At 34.7% G+C, this 19,037-nt stretch overlaps 2 protein-coding genes across 2 annotated transcripts; both read left to right on the forward strand.

Moving 5' to 3' along the window:
* Window positions 1-5,945: 5,945 nt before the first annotated feature.
* Window positions 5,946-6,881, forward strand: LOC105076145 (olfactory receptor 4F15-like). Its single transcript, XM_010964160.2, is given in 1 exon segment — window positions 5,946-6,881. A coding segment is annotated over 1 exon segment (936 nt).
* Window positions 6,882-17,510: 10,629 nt separating this feature from the next.
* LOC105076147 (olfactory receptor 4F15-like) lies at window positions 17,511-18,491 on the forward strand. Its single transcript, XM_074364801.1, is given in 2 exon segments — window positions 17,511-17,710; window positions 17,713-18,491. Coding segments are annotated over 2 exon segments (936 nt in total). The 5' UTR covers window positions 17,511-17,553.
* The last annotated feature ends 546 nt before the right edge of the window (window positions 18,492-19,037 follow it).

A 19,037-nucleotide genomic window follows, 5' to 3' on the forward strand; every position in this document is an offset into this window, starting at 1 on the left:
TATATAAGTAACTTAAAATAAAAAGGCAAACAACCCTTAGAAGACAAGCAGTTTCTTACAATGCTAAATATACTCTTATCACATATCCAACAATTGCATTGTTTGGTATTTACTGAAATGAACTGAAAATATATATTCAAAGAAAAGTCTGCACATGAATGCTTTTAGCAGCTTTATTCATAACTGCCAAAACTTGGAAGCAACCAAAATGTCCTTCAAAAGGTGAGTGGATAAATAAACTGTGGTACATGCAGACAATGGAATATTATTCAGCAATAAAAAGAGTAAGTTACCGAATAATGAAAAGATATGATAGAACTTTAAATGCATACTGCTAAGTGAAAGAAGCCAATCTGAAAAGGCTAGAAACTATATTCCAACTATATGACATTCTGGAAAGGCAAGACTATGGAGACAGTAAGATTAGTGGCTGCCAGAGGTGGATTAGGGGATAGGAATGAATAGGCTGAGTACAGAGGAATTTTAGGGAGTAAAACTATTCTGTATGATTATATAACAATGAACACATGTCATTATACCATTCTCAATACCTACAGACTATACAACACAAAGAGTGTACCATAATGTAAATTAGTTAATAATAATGTATTACTATGGGTCATCAATTGTAGCAAATACAACACACTAACGCAAGACATTAACAATGCGAGGAACTTGTGGAGGGTGTGTGAAGGGGAATATGGGAACTCTATACTTTCTGCTCAATTTTTTTGTAAACCTAAAACTGCTCTAAAAAACAAAGTTTATAAATTTATAAAAATACCAAGTAAGATTTTCCCAGTCTCTTTTTGCACTATTTTGAAACTCCCCTAATTTGCTCAAATAACAATTCATTATTTCTCCAAATTCCAAATGTGATGAGCAGCTAAGGGTGTTGAGGGATAGTTTCCTTAAAGTTTATATTGGTGTCAAATAGTGGTTCGTATAACATGCAATAACCCAATGAACATCTCAAGTAAACCTAAAATTTTCTAATTTTGAGAAAAAAGAATACATTAGCGGAACAAAAAATTACTGATCAACATCACATTGAACTGCTCAGTTTCCCTGTAATTCTTCTCTGCAAATTGAGATAATTTACCCTGGGGAAAACAGAAGTGCACATGGAAGATGTTGTTTCCACTAGAAGAAATTATGGACAATATTCAGTCCTTCTAACTGACTTCCTTCCTAATGGTATGAACTATTTTTAACTCTCAGTATTCAGAGATGGTGGCAATTCAAAAAGGGCGTTAACTTCCAGTGTGTCTCAATCTCTCGAAGCTGCTGCTGAGAGGTACCTGAACCTGAACAGGTACCTAGAAAATCTGTTATCTAAATCTGAGCAACTGGTTACATTTTGTTCCCAAGTCTTCTTTCCTCTTTCTATCTCCAGGTTCCTTTTGCTCATGCTCTTCATCTGATTGATTTTCACTCATATTGTTTTATATCTTCCTGGTCTCATTTTCATAATTTCAATTGTATTGTGAGGAGAATTCTCTTCCAAAAGCCCTTATCTTTATTAAATTGATCTGTGAAGGGACTTCATATTTTTCCACCCTTTTTCTCTCTGCCATTAGATTCATGGAAACAAAAAAATTATGTCTGGCTATTTCATTCCAACTGAACATAAACTGGCAAAGCAAGCCATCTCTATGTTTGGAAAGAATTGAGTGATTGAGTCTTAAAAATTATAATTACTAGGGAAGAAAACTTATCAGGTACTTATTATTTGCCAGGGCATGCTCTGATGTGTTTCATATATTAATTCATTAATCCTCACAGCAACATATAAGGTAAGTACTATTATCATCCTTATTTTACAGATGAGAAAATTGAGGGACAGAGAAGTGAAGCAACTCACCCAACGACACATAGCTCATCAATCAAGGAGATGGAGATTCAAATCCAGGTAGTCTGTCCCCAGAATCTGCGCTCTTCGTTACAACATTAAACTATTTATGAAACTGCTCTTATATCATTTTTTTCTATTTCCTCCACTAATTTCAAATCTTCCTTAGAAATTAGAAAATCCAAAAAACATTTTTTTAAATACAGAAATCAGAAAATCCATAAATATTACTTGTAAAATATAGGAAATAAGAGTTAATATTTAGGGAAAATATAAAATCATCTAAAATCCCACAAACTCGAGGCATTGCCGTGTAAAGTCTAAATATTTCCATATATGTATTTACTTTATATTTAGTGTTTTTTATTTTATAATCTTTTTAACTTCATTTCAAATCATGTATTTTTTTCAGGTTAGTTTATCTGAGCTTCTAATTTATTTCATGTGCATTGAAAAATATTATGAACAAAAATTCAAGCATATTTAGAAGTTCTCTTCCATATTCATGTAGCAAATTACTTTTTATAGGGATTTCAATTGTGAAAACTGTACTGTTCCTTTGAATTACTGATTTTTTTCCAAGTACCTGGTAACGTTTTTCTGTTCAGCAATATTTCTATAGCATGCTTTATGTTAATACTCCCTGTCACTTAAGGGAAATTGCCAGATACTCTGTAGTGCCTATACACATTTTGTTTTAGGTAAAAAAGAAAGGGGAAAGTGTGCATTTTTCTAGTTTACTGTATTAGATTTCTGATCTAGTTGGACATGTTCGGTGTTTAGGTCACTCTGAGAAGGAAGGCTCATGACAGGGAAGTGGGCAGCTTCCAGATTCTCCCATCAGCATACAAGTGTCAGTGAACTCAATTCTCAAAGTCCTTTGGTGGAGATTTACTCCATATCCCCCACAGGGATTTCTAGGCCCTCGATTTTGCTTAACATTCATTACCATATAAATGTTAGTGAAGACTATCATCTAATAATGCCTACACTGTGCCAGAAATTGTGCTAAGTATTGGGGTATACAAAGTCAGCTAAAAGTTCCTTTTCTCGGAAATCATAGTTGAAAATTAAGAATATACAAAAAAAATTATAGTATACTTTAATTATTATAAAGAATGCACAAGATATAACAATAGTTCATAGAGAGGAGCTATTTACTCTGCTTAGGGTCTTCAATAAATACTTCAGAGTGTCTGGCAGTTAATCTGTATCTTGAAGGATAAAAGGAAAAGGGAAGTAACATTTGTGCCAGGTAGTTTTACCCATATCCTCTCAAATCCTCATAACATCAGGAAAAATAAGTTATAGTTCTCCTATTTTATGGACAAATAAATTTCATCATTTGATAGCCTGCTCTGGTTTATATAGCCCGTAAGTGGCAGAGTTGGAATGGCAACCAAAGTTTATCAGGCCTTAGAGCCAAAGACAGTTCCACCTTGTGATGACCAGGAATAACACAAATGAAAGTTCATGCAAAGGCACAGAAATGTGAAAAAATAGAGTAACATGTTCAGTTCACAAAGGGTCTTATGTAATATGCTATTAAGTTTTAAATGTTTTTAATGATAGAATCACAAATCCAAATAGGAGAGTAACAAAGTTATGTTCGATCTTTAGGTATAGACAGATCTGAAAACAGAGTATAGAAAGGACTAAACTTAGGTAAGAATGGAGGCAGGAACATCATTTGGAAGGCTTTCAGTCATTAAGATGAGAAAATATATACATCAGAAATAAGAACTGACAGTGGAAATGAAGAAGAGGAAAAAAACTGAGAAATATTCAGGAGGTGTAATTTTCCACCTGGGATGTGAGGTCAAAGAGGAGACAAGGGTACCACGTAGATCCCTGGGTTTGGGCATCGCTGTGAATGGTCATATTTCTCAGGTATTTAAAAGAAGATAAAATCTTTTAAGATTTCAGACTTGTGCATCTTAACTTTGAAGTGCTTAAGGGATGTCCATTTATGTTCTACAGTATAGCCTTAGATATACTGTGCTGGAATCTAAGGCTCGAGCTCAGTAAGTGGAGATTAGTTAAAACAATGAAGTATGTTTTGAATGAAAAAATAGTTTAGGATAGACTTCTGAGTCACATCAACAATCAAAGATAATCGGGGGGGGAAATCTATGTGTCAGTAAAAGACACAAAAGAGTAAAGAGAAACAGAAAATTTAGGAGCTTTGCTACATAAATATTAGGAATGCATGCAGCTTCCAGTAACAATGCCTTATTTATAGTCTGCTAAACAAACAAGCTTTTATTTTTCTCACATGACAAGATGTCAGAAGGCAGACCTTTGCTGATGTCAGTTAAAGATTTTTTTGGACTGGGTTCTTTTTCTATCTGTTCATACTATCATCTTTAACATGTAGACTTCCAAAGCTCACAATTGGTTCACCTTTAGGTATCACATTAACATTGAATGCAGGAATAAAGGAGCCTTCTCCACATTAAACTTTGTATTTTAACCTGGGGAAGAAAATTTTCACAGAAGACATTATTCTATATCTCATTAATCAATTCTAGGTTACATGTCCCTCTTAAACCAATCCATGGCCAAGTGACAGTGGATTATCATGCTTCATCTGGGGGCAAGGAAAAGGACCTATCTTCTGCCAAAACTGAGAAATCTCTTCCAAATAACTAAATAGGTAGGTGTTCTGTTATCCAGAAAAGGGGATGGAAAGGGCTTTGGGACAGGCAACATATGTAGCAGCCAATTTCAGAAGAGATTTCAAGAACAGTGGATGATCATGGGTAACAAATTTGAAGAATGAGTAAGATAAAGACTAAAAAGTGATTATTGTATGTGATACTTTTATATGTAGACGATTGAGTGCTGAATCCCTGGTGACCTCTGTAAAAGGATTTTCTGGAGGAAGCTAGTTTGTTTTGGCTTAGTCAATAAATGGAACGTATAAGTTAAAATAAACTTATCTGTGAAGTGTTTGAGAGAGAAATAGAAAATCAGAAGGAATTCTCCCCATGCTGTCCTTGACAGATTTTATTTTTGAAGGAGAGATTCTGTGTGTAAGAGATGAAGAGAAATGAAAAATTGGGGTGAGGGAAACAGGTTGATTGATGCTTCTAGATCTTTGGAGAGATCTAAAGCATACCTGGAGGTGCTGGCCTTGAAGAGCATTGAACAGTGTTTGGAGCACGCACTCTAAAGTCCTACAGTTCTTGATTCTAGTCCTGGCTTTGCCACTTTATTTTTCTGAGGCTCACTTTCTTCATTTGTGAAATAGGTATATTAAAACTGAACCTATCTTACAAAGTCATTACGAGGTTTGAAAGAGATAATGTACTTAACACAATTCCCTGAGTGTAGAAGACACTTAAGTGGTATCTGTGATCATTATAGTCAATTAGTAATTATTAATTATCATCACTACATTTACCAATATTTACACTCAGATATCCAATATTTTATTTTATTTTTAGTTTCTCATTAATCTACTTATTAAAAGTGCTCATGGACCAAAGATAATATCATGCCATGAACCAAGTATTTCAATTATTAACTCCTGTGCACCTGAGTTTCATAAAAATTTTAAAAGCCTATGTGATGGCCTATGTTCAAATACTTTTGTCCTGGTGATCTCTACAGGTTCAGTGAAGTAAGAGAATATCAATGGGCAAAGAAAGGTGCAGGTAAGAATGCACAGAATTAGTGTGAAAGTACCATTAACAGCGGGGTGACAGAGGAGATGACAAATATTTGGTGTGAGAACACTTAGGGCAATGGTCAGAAAAATGATCCAGAAATTTAAAGAAAAATAAATTTAAAAGAGATTTAGCTATGGGATGAAAAGTAAAGTAATTCTTTTTGGCTCTATCTGCAAAACTTTACAGTCGCATTTTTCTTCCTCAGCTATCACCTGAGGAATAAATATATACAATATTTAATAAATATATACAATAAATTTATTGCTAACCATATTTCTTCCAAATGCTTCATTTTTCTCCTCTCAGTATCTAGTTTTATTAGCAAGATGAATAGAGAATCTATGTCTGTGCCAGTGATACTTATTCTTTTTAATATTTATCCTCAGGTCATTTGAAAAGCAGCTCTTCTGCCCCAGTCAATGGGTGAACTAAATGACTCCATGGTCACTGAGTTTGTATTACTGGCCCTTTCTTGTTCTTGGGAAAAAAAACTTTTTCTCACTTTGATATGTTCGTTCCTGTATTTAGGGGTCATCTTGGGAAACCTTTTAATTTTGTTTTTGATAATATTTGATTCTCACTTACATTGTCCTATGTACTTCCTGCTAGCCAATCTGTCCCTCATTGATGTGGGCCTTTCCTCTACCACAGTCCCCTAGATAATCACAGACCTTTTAAACAAATACAAAGTAATCTCTTTCCAAAACTGTATGACACAGATATGCTTCATCCACATCGTGGGAGGACTGGAGATGGTGTTACTCATAGCCATGGCATTTGACAGGTGCACGGCAATATGTAAGCCTCTTCACTACTTGAACATCATGAACCCCAAAATATGTGTTTCATTTGTAATCACTGGCTGGGTAATTGGGGTGATCCATGCCATGTCTCAGTTTTTATTTGTTATAAACTTGCCATTCTGTGGGCCTAACAAAGTGGACAGCTTTTATTGTGACTTTCCTAAGATCATAAAACTTGCATGCACAGATGGGGCCAAGCTGGAGTTTATTGTTACTGCCAACAGTGGCTTCATGAGCATGGGCACCTTCATCCTGCTAATCCTCTCCTATTCCTTCATTTTGGTCAGTGTCTGGAAACGTTCTTCAGGAGACTTATCCAAGGCATTTGTCACTTTGTCATCTCACATGACTGTGGTTTTTTTGTTTTTCACTCCATGCATGTTTCTCTATGTCTGGCCTTCTCCTCCACCGTCACTTGATAAAAATCTGTTCATTGTTGACTTTGCTATTACACCTGTCTTGAATCCTGCCATCTATACATTAAGGAACAAGGACATAAAGGTAGCAATAAAAAGATTGCAAAAAAAGATATCTTATTCCAGATTTTGTTGATCACATCTTTTTTTGAAGCTTTAAAATGGTACATTCAGCTGACCCATCTCTATGTAGGCACCTCAAACTTAACATATCCAGGAAAAACTCATCATTTGCCATCCTAAACCTGCTACTACTTTATCTGCAGAGTATAAGACCATTTACTATTACCAACATGGGAAATGTAAATACGTCACACTAAGAATTGATATTCTTACAGAGAACAGCCATGGTCTGGCAAATAACATTTTAATTTTAAATTCTGGATTATATTTCAAATAAAAGGATATAATAACATTGTTTCTGTTATTCATAAAATTTAAAAATAACCTGTAAATTTGTTGTGATGAATATCAAGTATTATTACATTGAATGTTATTCATGTAGGCCCAATCGCTTTACTTATTATTTAAAGGAGACAAAAATCTGAATATAAGTAGTTTATTTGGAAAGGTTTCCTAGAAGACACTGGTTCAGAAGGGGCCAAGGAGGACAGATGCCAGGGAAGGGTATACTAATTTGTATCTTACTACTACAGACAACTGGAGGGGCAATCTTGCTGTGACCCTGTAAGAAACTGTATAGATTCTATGACTTAACAGTGGTCCCACTTGAGAAGCGAGGAAGCTGTGTATTTCTGTATTGGTGTAACTCCGAGGCATTAACTCCGTGGAAGTTTTCAGGCTACTCCACATAGTGGGTTGAACACTTTTGATTTCCAAAAAAAAGTCCTCAGGCAGAAGTCTCTGGAACTTATGGTATAGAACAATCTACGTTCTTGGGAATATTAAGCGCAGAGGGACACGTGTGAGACACCAAGAGCATCAGATACACTCCACATATTCCCATGTTTAGATGCATTCATGCTCCATGTAAGTTCACTCCATCATTCATTCTTTAAACATAGCAGTGTAAACAGTAAAAGTATTAATGGGCCCTGTCACTGTACATGTGCCAAGGATGATATTAATCATCTTTTTTATGTTTTTTATTTTTATTGAAATATAGTTATTTATAATATTATATTAGACCTCTGCACACTTTTCAGGTATACAGCATAATGATTTGTGCAGATTATACTCCATTATAGGTTATTACAAGTTAATGGCTATAATTCCTTGTGCTATACAGTACATCCTTCTTGCTTATGTATTTTACACATAGTAGTTTATATCTGATATCCATAATCCTCCTCCTTCACAACCCATTCTAGATCCCCCTCACATTTATCCAGCACTTCAGTTTTTTTAGATCACTTGCCCAGATCCATATCTTTCTCCCTGAGCAGCCTGAGTCCATGATTATCATGCTCCTGTCTATTAATTTCTGCAATTGCCCATTCTAGTTATTGTCAGTCACTGTTGATGTAAGTGTAGCAGCAACTCTATTTCTTCATGGTAATGAAGATTAATTATCCCTTGCATGATAGAAACTTGTTTCTTTGATGATCTACAAATACAAGGAAATCAAAATGACCAGGGAATTACTTAAACTGTAGGTTTATTGGGATGCTTACTCTGTCCCAAGAAGCAGCATTCTCCCCACCCAGCAGAGGTCAAAGCTGTAGGTCCAGAAAATTCAAGTTGTCCAAAGAAGTGATGGCGAATGGGGCCACTCTCACCACCTACCCTTGGTTTCCAAACATATACATCCTAGGACGCAATATCTTATAATGTCCATGGGCTCAAAGTATATGTCACATGTTAAAGCACAAAGTGTCATCCTCAAACTGGTACTAACTTGCACCTTTAAAGAGCTACTCCCATGTTCTATCAGCTGACAGCTTGTTTATCAAAGCACCAGTGGATCACTTGACTGTGTGCTCATTTGTACTTCGTTTGCTGTAAAGATATTCCTTTGTCCTAAGCAATGTTATGAAGGGCATTAGGAATTCTATGTGTTTTTGGATCATCTAATGGCCAAGGTACTGCTGTAAGAATGCTCAAAGCCATACTTGGAAAACACATTACCACAGAAAGAACAATTTGCTGTTCTTTCAGCATAGAAGAGATCGAATGTAAATAACTTGCCAAGTTACTAAATGCCACAATGGATGAAACCATGTCAAGCATCCATGTGTGACTCTGAAAGGTCAAACATTTAGCAATGGCTGTGGCTGTAACTGCCTTAGTGAGATGAGACCATGCAGAAAGAACCCATAGAAAGACTTCATTCTCTCCCTTTATAATTATTTCATTCATAGGCCCATTATACAATAAAAAACTCTCAGAAAGACTTCATCTTTGCCATTTATAATTTCTTCATTCATGGGCCTTTGTGCTAGCACTGGAGTGCCTGATTCAGGTTATCAGCTCTGGGGTTTTTTGTTTGTTTGTTTTAAAAATAAGCCCTGCCCTGAGAGGAAACTAGTTAACCAGAACCTAACCTACTGAAGTATTATCTGAGCCTAACTGACCTGGGCAAGGATAATATCTAACTCCACAGCCCACTCTAGCCATTTAATCTTATCTAAGGGAGGAGAAAAAGACTGAGAAACACTGTGAAGACTGCAATCCAGAGACACAGGGTCACTGAAAGACAAAGACCAAACATAGGACAATAGAACACTTCCCCTTCGCCCATACCTCACCACCACTTTACCAAAAGCCTATTTACAGCAGTTTCTTTTACCCAGTGCATCATATCTACTACATCAAAGAAAAATTACAAGGCATACCAAAGGCAAAAACCACAATTTTAAGAAGCAGAGAAAGCTTTAGAACTGGATGTGACAGGGATGTCAGAATTATTACGCTGGGACTTAAAATAACAATGATTAATATGCTAAGGGCTCTAATGGATAAAGGAGATAGTATGCAAGAACAGATGAGCATTATAAGCAGAGAGAGGGAAAGCCTAAGAATAAAAAAGAAATGATAGAGATTTAAAATACTGTAATAGAAATGAAGAATGCTTTTAATGGGTTTATCAATAGACTGAACACAGAAGAGGAAAGAATCTCTGAGCTAGATAATGTATCAATAGAATCCTCAAAAACCTAAAAGCAAAGAGAACAAAGAATGAAAGAAAAAACAGAACAGACCATCCAAGGACTGTGGGACAACTAAAAAAGGTATAACATACATGTAATGGGAATACCAGAAGAAGAGAGGAAGGAACAGAAGAAATGTTTCAAAAAGTAATGACTGAGAATTTCCTCAAAATTAATGTCAGACACTTAATTCCAGATCCAGGAAGCTCACAGAATACCAAGTAGGATGAACACCAAAAATTTGTTTCAATAGACCTGCCACAAAAGACATCTTAAAAGAAGTTCTTTAGAGAAAAGAAAAATAATGTAGGTCAGAAACTCTGATCTACATAAACAAAAGAAGAGCATAGAAAAAGAAATGAGTGAAGATAAAATAAAAACTTTTATTTTCCTTATTCTTTATTGATCTAACAGATAAGTTTGTTTAAAATAATGATAGCAACAATGTAGTCAATTGAATATGTTTATGCTTGCTTATGTATGCTTACATATAAGTAAAATCAATGACAGCAATGATAGAAGGAGTGGGAGGAAGGAATTAGGATTTTTTGTTATTATAAAGTATTCACACTACCCATGAAGTGGTATAGTATTATTTGAAAGTAGACTTAGATTAGTTGTAAATGTATATTGCAAACTCTAGATTAACAACCAAAAAAAAAAGTAAAAATGTATAAATGATACACTAAGAAAGAAGAGCAAACAGAATCATAGAAGATGGTTGATTAAAACTACAGAAGGCAGAAAAAGGGTGGAAGATAAAAGTAAAAACAAAGAACAAGGGCAAAAAACAGAAAACCATAACAAATGTGATAGATATTAGTCCATTATGTAAACAATCACTTTGAAAGTTAATAGTCTAAATGTATCAATTAAAAGGCAGAGATTGTCAAAGTGGATCAAAAACCACAATCCAACTATATGTTGCCTATAAGAAATCCACTTTAAATATTAAGACACATATAGATTAAAAGTAAATGGATGGAGAAAAATATACCACATTAACACGTATCAAAGGAATGCAGGTGGGGAGGGTATAGCTCAGTGGTAGAGTGTGTGCTTAGCATACCTGAGGTCCTGGGTTCAATCCCCAGTACCTCCATTAAGTAAATAAATAAACCTAATTTCCTACTCGTCCCACAAAAAAACAAACACACACACACAACAAAGGAAAGAAGAAGTAGCTATATCAATTTCAGACAGAGCAGACTTCAAAGTAAGGAAAGTTATCAGGGATAAAGAAGGGCATTACATAATGATAAAGGGGTTCATTCCCCCAAGATTTCATAACAATTTTTTAAAAATGTGCAACTAAAAACAGCATCAAACTGCATGAGACAAAAACAGAAATGCAAGGAGAAACGGATGAATCTACTATGATAGTTGGAGACTTCAATTCCCCTCTCTTAGAAATGGACAGATCCAGCTGACAGAAAATCAGTAAGGATAGAAATGAACTCAACAACATCAATCAAGCGGATATAATTGACATCTGTAGACTACCTCATCCAACAACCATAGAATATGAAATTCTTCTTAAGCTTACATGGAGCTTCACCAAGACAGACCACAATTTGGGCCATAACACATAACCTGGCAAATTTTAAATAACAGAAATCTTACAGTGTCTGCTTTCAGACCATAAGGAATGAAACTAAAACTCAGTAACAGAACAATAACTGAAAAATCCCCAAGTACATGGATATTTAAAAAAATACACTTCTAAATAACACATAGGTCAAAGAATAAATCTCAAGAGAAACTTTTAAAAATATTTTAAACAAAATGAAAATAAAAACACAACTTATCAAATTTTTATGAAATACAGTGAAAGTAGTGCTTAAGGGAAATTTATAGCATTAAATGATTATATTAGAAAGATCTAAAATCTAAGTTTCTACCTTAGGAAACTGAAAAAAGAGAAGCAAGTCGAACCTAACACAAGCAGAAGAAAAGAAATAATAAATATTAGAGCAGAAATCAATGAAATTGTAAACAGGAAATCAATAGAGAAAAATCAATGAAACCAAAAGCTGGCTCTTTAAGAGCCTGTCAATAAAATGAAGCCTCTTGCAAAGCTAAATAAGAAAAGGAGAGTACACAAATCACTAATATCAAAAATTTAAAACAGGATATCACTACAGATTCATGGATGTTAAAAGAATAATAAATATTCTTTATGCCCACAAATTTGATACCCTAGATAAAACGTACCAATTCCATGAAAGACACAATCTGTCAAACTCACACAAGAAGAAATAGATAATCTGAGTAGGCCTATATCTATTAAAAAAATTGAATCAATAATTAATAACCTCCCAAAACAAAAATCTCCAGGCTATATGATTCAACAATTCCACTTACAGGTATTTATCCAGAGGAAAAATCACTAATTAGAAAAGATACATGCAACCCAGTGTTCACTGCAACATTATTTACAATAGCCAAGATATGGAAGCAACCCGAGTGCCCATCAACAGAGGAATGGATAAAGAAGATACATAATGGAATACTACACAGCCATTTGCAACATGGATGGACCTTGAGGGTATTATGCTAAGTTCAATAAGAAAGACAGAGAAGGACAAATACCTTATGATTTCACTCATATGTGGAATATAAAAAACAAATAATAAGTAAATGAACAAACCAAACAAAACATAAACCTAGATACAGAGAACAAAGTAGTGGTTATCAAAAGGGAAGAGTCAGTGGGGAGGACAAAATGGGTAACAGGGATTAACTTTATGGTAACAGATGAAAACTAAAATTTTGGTGGCAATCACGTTGTGGGGTATACAAAATTAGAAATATAATTTGTACACATGAAACATGTGATGTTATAAACAACTGTTTCCTCAATTAAAAATTAGAATATATATTATTAAAATTTTTAAAACAAAGCTTTTTTTACAGTTTTATGGAAAAATAGTTGACATACATCACTAAGTGTACAGCAGGATGGTTTGATTTTCATATATTGTGAGATGACTACCACAATAGGTTTAGTTAACGTCCATCATCTCATACAGATACAATAAAAAGAAAAGAAAAATAGTTTTTCCTTGTGATGAGAACTCTCAGGATTTACTCTCTTGAAAACTTTTCTATATAACACACAGTTGTTAACTATAGTCATAATGTTATATGTTACATCCCTAATACTTATTGATCTTCTAACTGGAAGTTTGTGCCTTTTAACCACCTTCCTCCAATTCCTCCTCCTCCCACTCCTCCCACCTCTGGTAACTACAAAGCTGATCTCTTTTGTTATTAATTTGGTGTTTTCTTTTTTTTTTTTTTTTCATTCCATGTATAAGTGAGATTATACAATAGTTGTCTTCTCTGACTTACTTCACTTATATAATTTCTTTAAGGTCCATCCATGTTGTTTAAAATGGTAAGATTTCCTTGTTTTTCATGACTGAATAATCCTCTATTATATATACTTACACTTTGGTACCTCCAGGGGATTGGTTCCAGGATTCTCCAATAGATAACAAAATTCAAGGATACTCAAGCCCCTTATACAAAACGCTGTATATAGTATTTGCATACAACTTTTGCACATCCTTCCATATACTTTAAATCTCCCAGATTTAGATCTTCTAGATTACTGATAAAAACTAATAGAATGTGTATGCTTTTGTAAATAGATGCCAGCATGTGGCAAACTGAAGTTTTGTTACATAGAACTTTCTGAAATTTTTTTCAATAATTTTGATCTGTGGTTGGTTAAATCATCAGATGTGGAACCGCAGATATGAAGGGACATCTGTATGTACCACAATTGCTTTATTCATTCATTCATCAGTGGACACTTAAGTTGTTTTCATATCTCGGCTATTATAAAAAATGCTGCTGTAAACTTGGAGGTGCAGATATCTTTTTGAACTATTGTTTTTGTGTCCTTTGATTGGTTGTATTTCCCAAAATGAAATTTATGGACTGTATGATAGTTGTAGTTTTAACTTTTTGAGGAAATTCCATGATGTTTTTCATAAGGGCTGTACCAATTTAAATTCCCACAAGCACTGCAGATGGGTTCACTTTTCCCCACATCAATGACAGAGCTTGTATTTCATGTCTTTTTGATGATAACCATTCTGACAGGCATGAGGTGATATCTTTGTTGTTTTGATTTGCATTTCCCTGATGATTAGTGATGTTGACCAACTTTTCACGTGTCTGTTGGCTGTCTATATGTCAATTAATAGGTAAAAATTGTTGAATGGGAATGAATCAAGAATGTTTATGGGAATAACCCCCTTCATAAAGCCTCTTGCTTGTTTCTGGGAAAAAATATTGATACATGGGGCTCATTCTCTCCCACTCCATGAATGAGAGCATCAGCAAGAACTGTGAGTGACTTCTCACCCTTCCCCACCTCAGAAACTCTATAATCAGCTCGTGGTTCTACATTTTCTCCTTTAAATGGTGCTTATTTCTCACCCACCCAGCACATTATCTCTCCCAATATACAGGCGATATTATACATCTTCTTTCTTTTCCAATTTCTCATCACCAAGTAACTCTTCTGATATTCTTTCTCTTGGGAAAATTAGCATGACTTGTAGAACCTGGTACCCAGGAGAAATTAATAAAAACCAGGGATCTCAGAAGTACCAATGGGTCACCAATACCTAGTGCTCTTAATTAACTGTATTCTCACCGGGAAGGAACTTACATATTTTTGTCCTGGACATGATTACACTATAAAGAAGAAATCAAAATCATTAAGTTTCTACAAATGCTGCTGCACAACCTAGAAGAGAAGAGGTAGGTCATAAAAATGCCCCTTATGTTGAGCAATTATCCCAGGCATCTCTCTCTCCTTATATTTCTCTTCCACTTTGTCTTTATTTCCCTCTGTCTCCAGTTATTCCAGTCCTTTGGGTACCATTCTTGCTGTTTTAATTACCAAAGTATATTATGCCTGAAGATGGAGATACTCCTGAAAGCACTGACATTTATAATGTCTCTCTTTGGTAAGTTAGTATCTCAAGGATCTTGTCTGTCTCACAACTTTCTTCATTACCTTACATGACACTTCATATTTCCTGTTGTGGGGACCAAATATGTCTGTGTCTTGCCCATTCCATTCCCACCCATTCTCCTAACAGATTACACCAATGGAAGTGATTCTCTGCCCTCATGTATAGAATGCTGGGGGCAATCAGTTCTCTCCTCTTGGGATATTTAATAAAGCATTTGATGATATGAACCAATGACTGGGTCCAGAATTAAAGGGAGAATAATAAAAATGAACATGGTGTCCACTGATTCTGAAAAGGACCTCTATAACAAGTGAGCTAAGGTGGTTAAAAGTAGAGATTTTAAAAAATTAGTGAATATAGTACATCAGTTAACAGGACATTGGCAAAATGAGTTTTGAACAGCTTTGCTCCTTTGGGTTTTCAGTCTTAGGGTGGTTATAATTCCTCTTGGTCCTTAGAGGAGGGGGAATTTTCAATCACTACAGAAGACCTACATTCTTTCTGATTTTATGCATTACCTACTTGAAGAGTTTCCCATGTTCTGAATGTTAAAGCCAAAATATCCAGTGGGGATAGCAACCAACTCATGAGACTCTGCCTCTGGAGAATTTCTGATTCTTTAATATTTTCTAAGAAAACAAAAGAACTAACCATTTTTAACTGGTTTCAATATGCTCTTCCCTCATACTCTAAGCATGAACTCAATATTTCAGGATTAACTAACTAAATGTTAGAACCAATTCCTGATAAGCCTTGAACAGAAGATGGAATCCTCTTTAAACAGGTTAATCGGCACAACATGCACAGTTATGAGTAAGCCTGATTTTACCTCACGTTTTTAGCTTTTCTCTTTAGACATATTTCTTCAGTCAGTCTTATCTGTTTTAGAAAATATAAGGGAATATTAGAAATAATAAAATTCAGTTGGCACATTAAAGGGGTCACTTATATTAGTGCTTTCCTACTGTTTTCAGTGTATGTCTGTTCCAAATAAGACACACCAGGATTCTATAAAAATTTCGCAAATATTAATTTTTCTCTAAACAAGGAAGCATGTACATATCTGGTTCAAATTTGGCATAAAACACCCAAGTTTCCTTCATAGTACACCCAGTAATTGTCATCCACTGTCTAAGAAATGGTGGTTTAACAAGGGCTAATAAAACTATGAAACTTGTGCCAGAAAGAATAACAATATTCTACCTCTATCACATATATGCATACTTCACTCACTCCTTAATTATCAGCGTTCTTCTTTTTCCTTTTCTTGCCCTTCTTTCTCTCCTGTTGCTTTCCTTTCATTTCATTTTCATAATTTTTTATAACAAACACATGGCCAACAAAGCAAAATATAAAATACAGATGTTCAAGCTTTTTAATATTAAAATTACCTTAAGTGTCATTATCTAAAGTGATCTTCTTGAGATATTAACATATATACTTACATGTTTTGTAATGTTTACATATCAAGAGCATATCACGTAAGACACCTATTTGTAACCAATTTTTGCCGCTTAATAATTTAGCAGACATGTCAACAAATCCAAATTTGCATCATTTATAAGGGTCACATTCATTTTGGTATCAATCTTACCAATAGCCCCTTTCTGCATATCTTCTCACATCTCTTTTAAATGTACTTCTATCTTTTCACTTTAGATTAGATAATGAATAGATTCAAATATATGTTATAGATAAACATCCTCAAAATTTCTACTTATTTGTAGTAATAATGACAGATATTCTCTCTTAAATTGTTGGTAGCAATTTTAGTCGCCTTTAAATAGCATTTTTGCAGAACTAAGCTTCAAATATTTGAGGGCAAGCTGTCATGACCTTCATGGCTTGTAGTTTTTACATGCTTTTAGTGCATCATGACTAAATATTTTATTTCAGTGAAGAACACCAGTATTTCTGTTTCATGTTTGAATTGCCAGTCATTACTCCTAGAACAGAGCTCTCAAAATCTTTCTCAATTCTAAAGTAGTGAAAAGTCCTCTTTTTGAGTCTTCTGACACTCCATCTTTGGAGTTTGGAGTTCCCCCTTGATTTAAAGTGTATCTTAATTCTCCAAGTGATTGGCTGCAATCATAAATATTGGATTATCAGAGAAGTAAGGCTTTTCAACGTATGCTACCATCCCTCTTCAGTTCCACATTTGTTCCCTCATTGGTTGGTCATTATTCTATGTGTGATTCATGCATAAGATTTCCCAAGTGTAAAGTGAAAGAATAATCAGAGTGCATTCTCCTAAAGTGTGTGAACTAATGTGATTAATAGTTTGAACACTCCAAATATGGCTGATTATTTATGACATGAAAGGTGTTACGGTAAATATATACAAACAAGACTAAAGAAGCCAGTATTATTATTGCACAATAAGCTTGGTAAAGAAGCTCTCAGCTAGGAAAATGTTACTCTGCACCTAATTCCTCCACCTTACCTGTTATATCACCAAGATTTCTTTTCTTGTCTCTCTGGTCTACCTTTTGATTGTCTCATTTCTCCTATTCATTTATCTTCTTTTCAGTTGCCCTCACTATATGTTTTCTAACTTCAACATATTGGTACTTGTAACATATTTCCCACAGAATCATTGATGGGCAAACAAGATATTAATGTTTGAAATGATACCCATATTTCTCAATTCTTTATTATGTTCTACCCTCAGAGTATTTTAACTTTTCTACTGACTGAATCAATGGATGGAGTAAATGACTCTGTGGTATCTGAATTCGTATTAACTGGACTTTCAAATTCATGGGAGATGCATCTTTTACTCTTTTGGTTCTTCTTTGTGTTCTACATGGGAATTACCCTGGGAAACCTCTTCGTTGTGTTCACAGTAATTATTGACTCTATTTACACTCCCCCATGTACTTCCTATTGGCCAACCTCTCTATTCTTGATCTAGGTCTTTCCTCTACCACAGTACCCAAAATGATCTCTGATCTTTTCACGGACTGCAACATCATTTCCTTTCCAAAATGCAAGACACAGATATTTTTTATTCATGTCATGGGTGGAGGTGAGATGGTGCTGCTTATAGCCATGGCATATGACAGGTATACTGCAATCTGTAAGCCTCTCCACTACCTGACAATTATGAGCCCCAAAATGTGTGTTTCCTTTGTAGTGGCTTCCTGGATAGTTGGGATAATCCATGCTATATCTCAGTTTGTTTTTGTCATAAACTTGCCTTTTTGTGGCCCTAATAAAGTAGATAGTTTTTATTGTGATTTACCTCAGGTCATGAAACTTGCTTGTATAGACACTTATAAGCTGGAATTCGTAATCATCGCTAACAGTGGGTTTATATCCATGGCTACCTTCTTCTCTTTAATTATATCCTACATTTTCATTTTGGTCACTGTCTGGAAACGTTCTTCAGGAGATTTATCCAAAGCGTTTGTCACACTGTCAGCTCATATCACTGTAGTAATTTTATTTTTTATGCCATGCATGTTTCTCTATGTGTGGCATTTCTCTACAACAGCACTGGATAAGTATTTGTTTATTGTTGTCTTTGCCATCACCCCTGTCTTAAATCCTGCTATCTATACATTAAGAAACAAAGACATGAGAGTTGCCATGAGAAGACTGGGCAAACGGATTGTAGGTTCTGGTGGGATTTCATAATGAATAGCGCAGATCTAGAGTACAAATGCTTCAGGCTCTCCAAAAACACTGAGAGTCACGTGACTCACCATTACGATGGTAAGAATTACTACTTGGAGAGTTCAACAAAGGTACACCTGCAGAAATTGACTGTCAAATCAGAGGTGACTTTATTTTGCCGATCACAGAGAATAAATTGACTTCATCTACTTTTATGGGGAAGAGAGATGAGAAAAGTGAGATGATTTCCAGATGTAAACTTAACATTCAAATATCACTTTCTGGGTGACAATTTTTGGGACTTGTTAATTATAATTACTCTCAATTATAAATAAATACCTCAAAAATGGGTAAATATGTATCACTGTAAGCTTGTGGACTCAATAGATAAAATGTGAGTTTGGGTAAATCACAAATAAAGTATATTTTTTAAATTTCTATTTTAATTTTAGTTTAACTTAGAATAAGAATAAAATCAATTATGTATTACTTATGTTAAACCATGAACTCAAACCTGACTATACCCTGAGCTTTTTCAGTTTTGGGTGCTATTTCAGTTTTGTATTT

The sequence above is a fragment of the Camelus bactrianus genome, chromosome 6 (assembly GCF_048773025.1).
Source record: "Camelus bactrianus isolate YW-2024 breed Bactrian camel chromosome 6, ASM4877302v1, whole genome shotgun sequence".
Lineage (NCBI taxonomy): Eukaryota > Metazoa > Chordata > Mammalia > Artiodactyla > Camelidae > Camelus > Camelus bactrianus.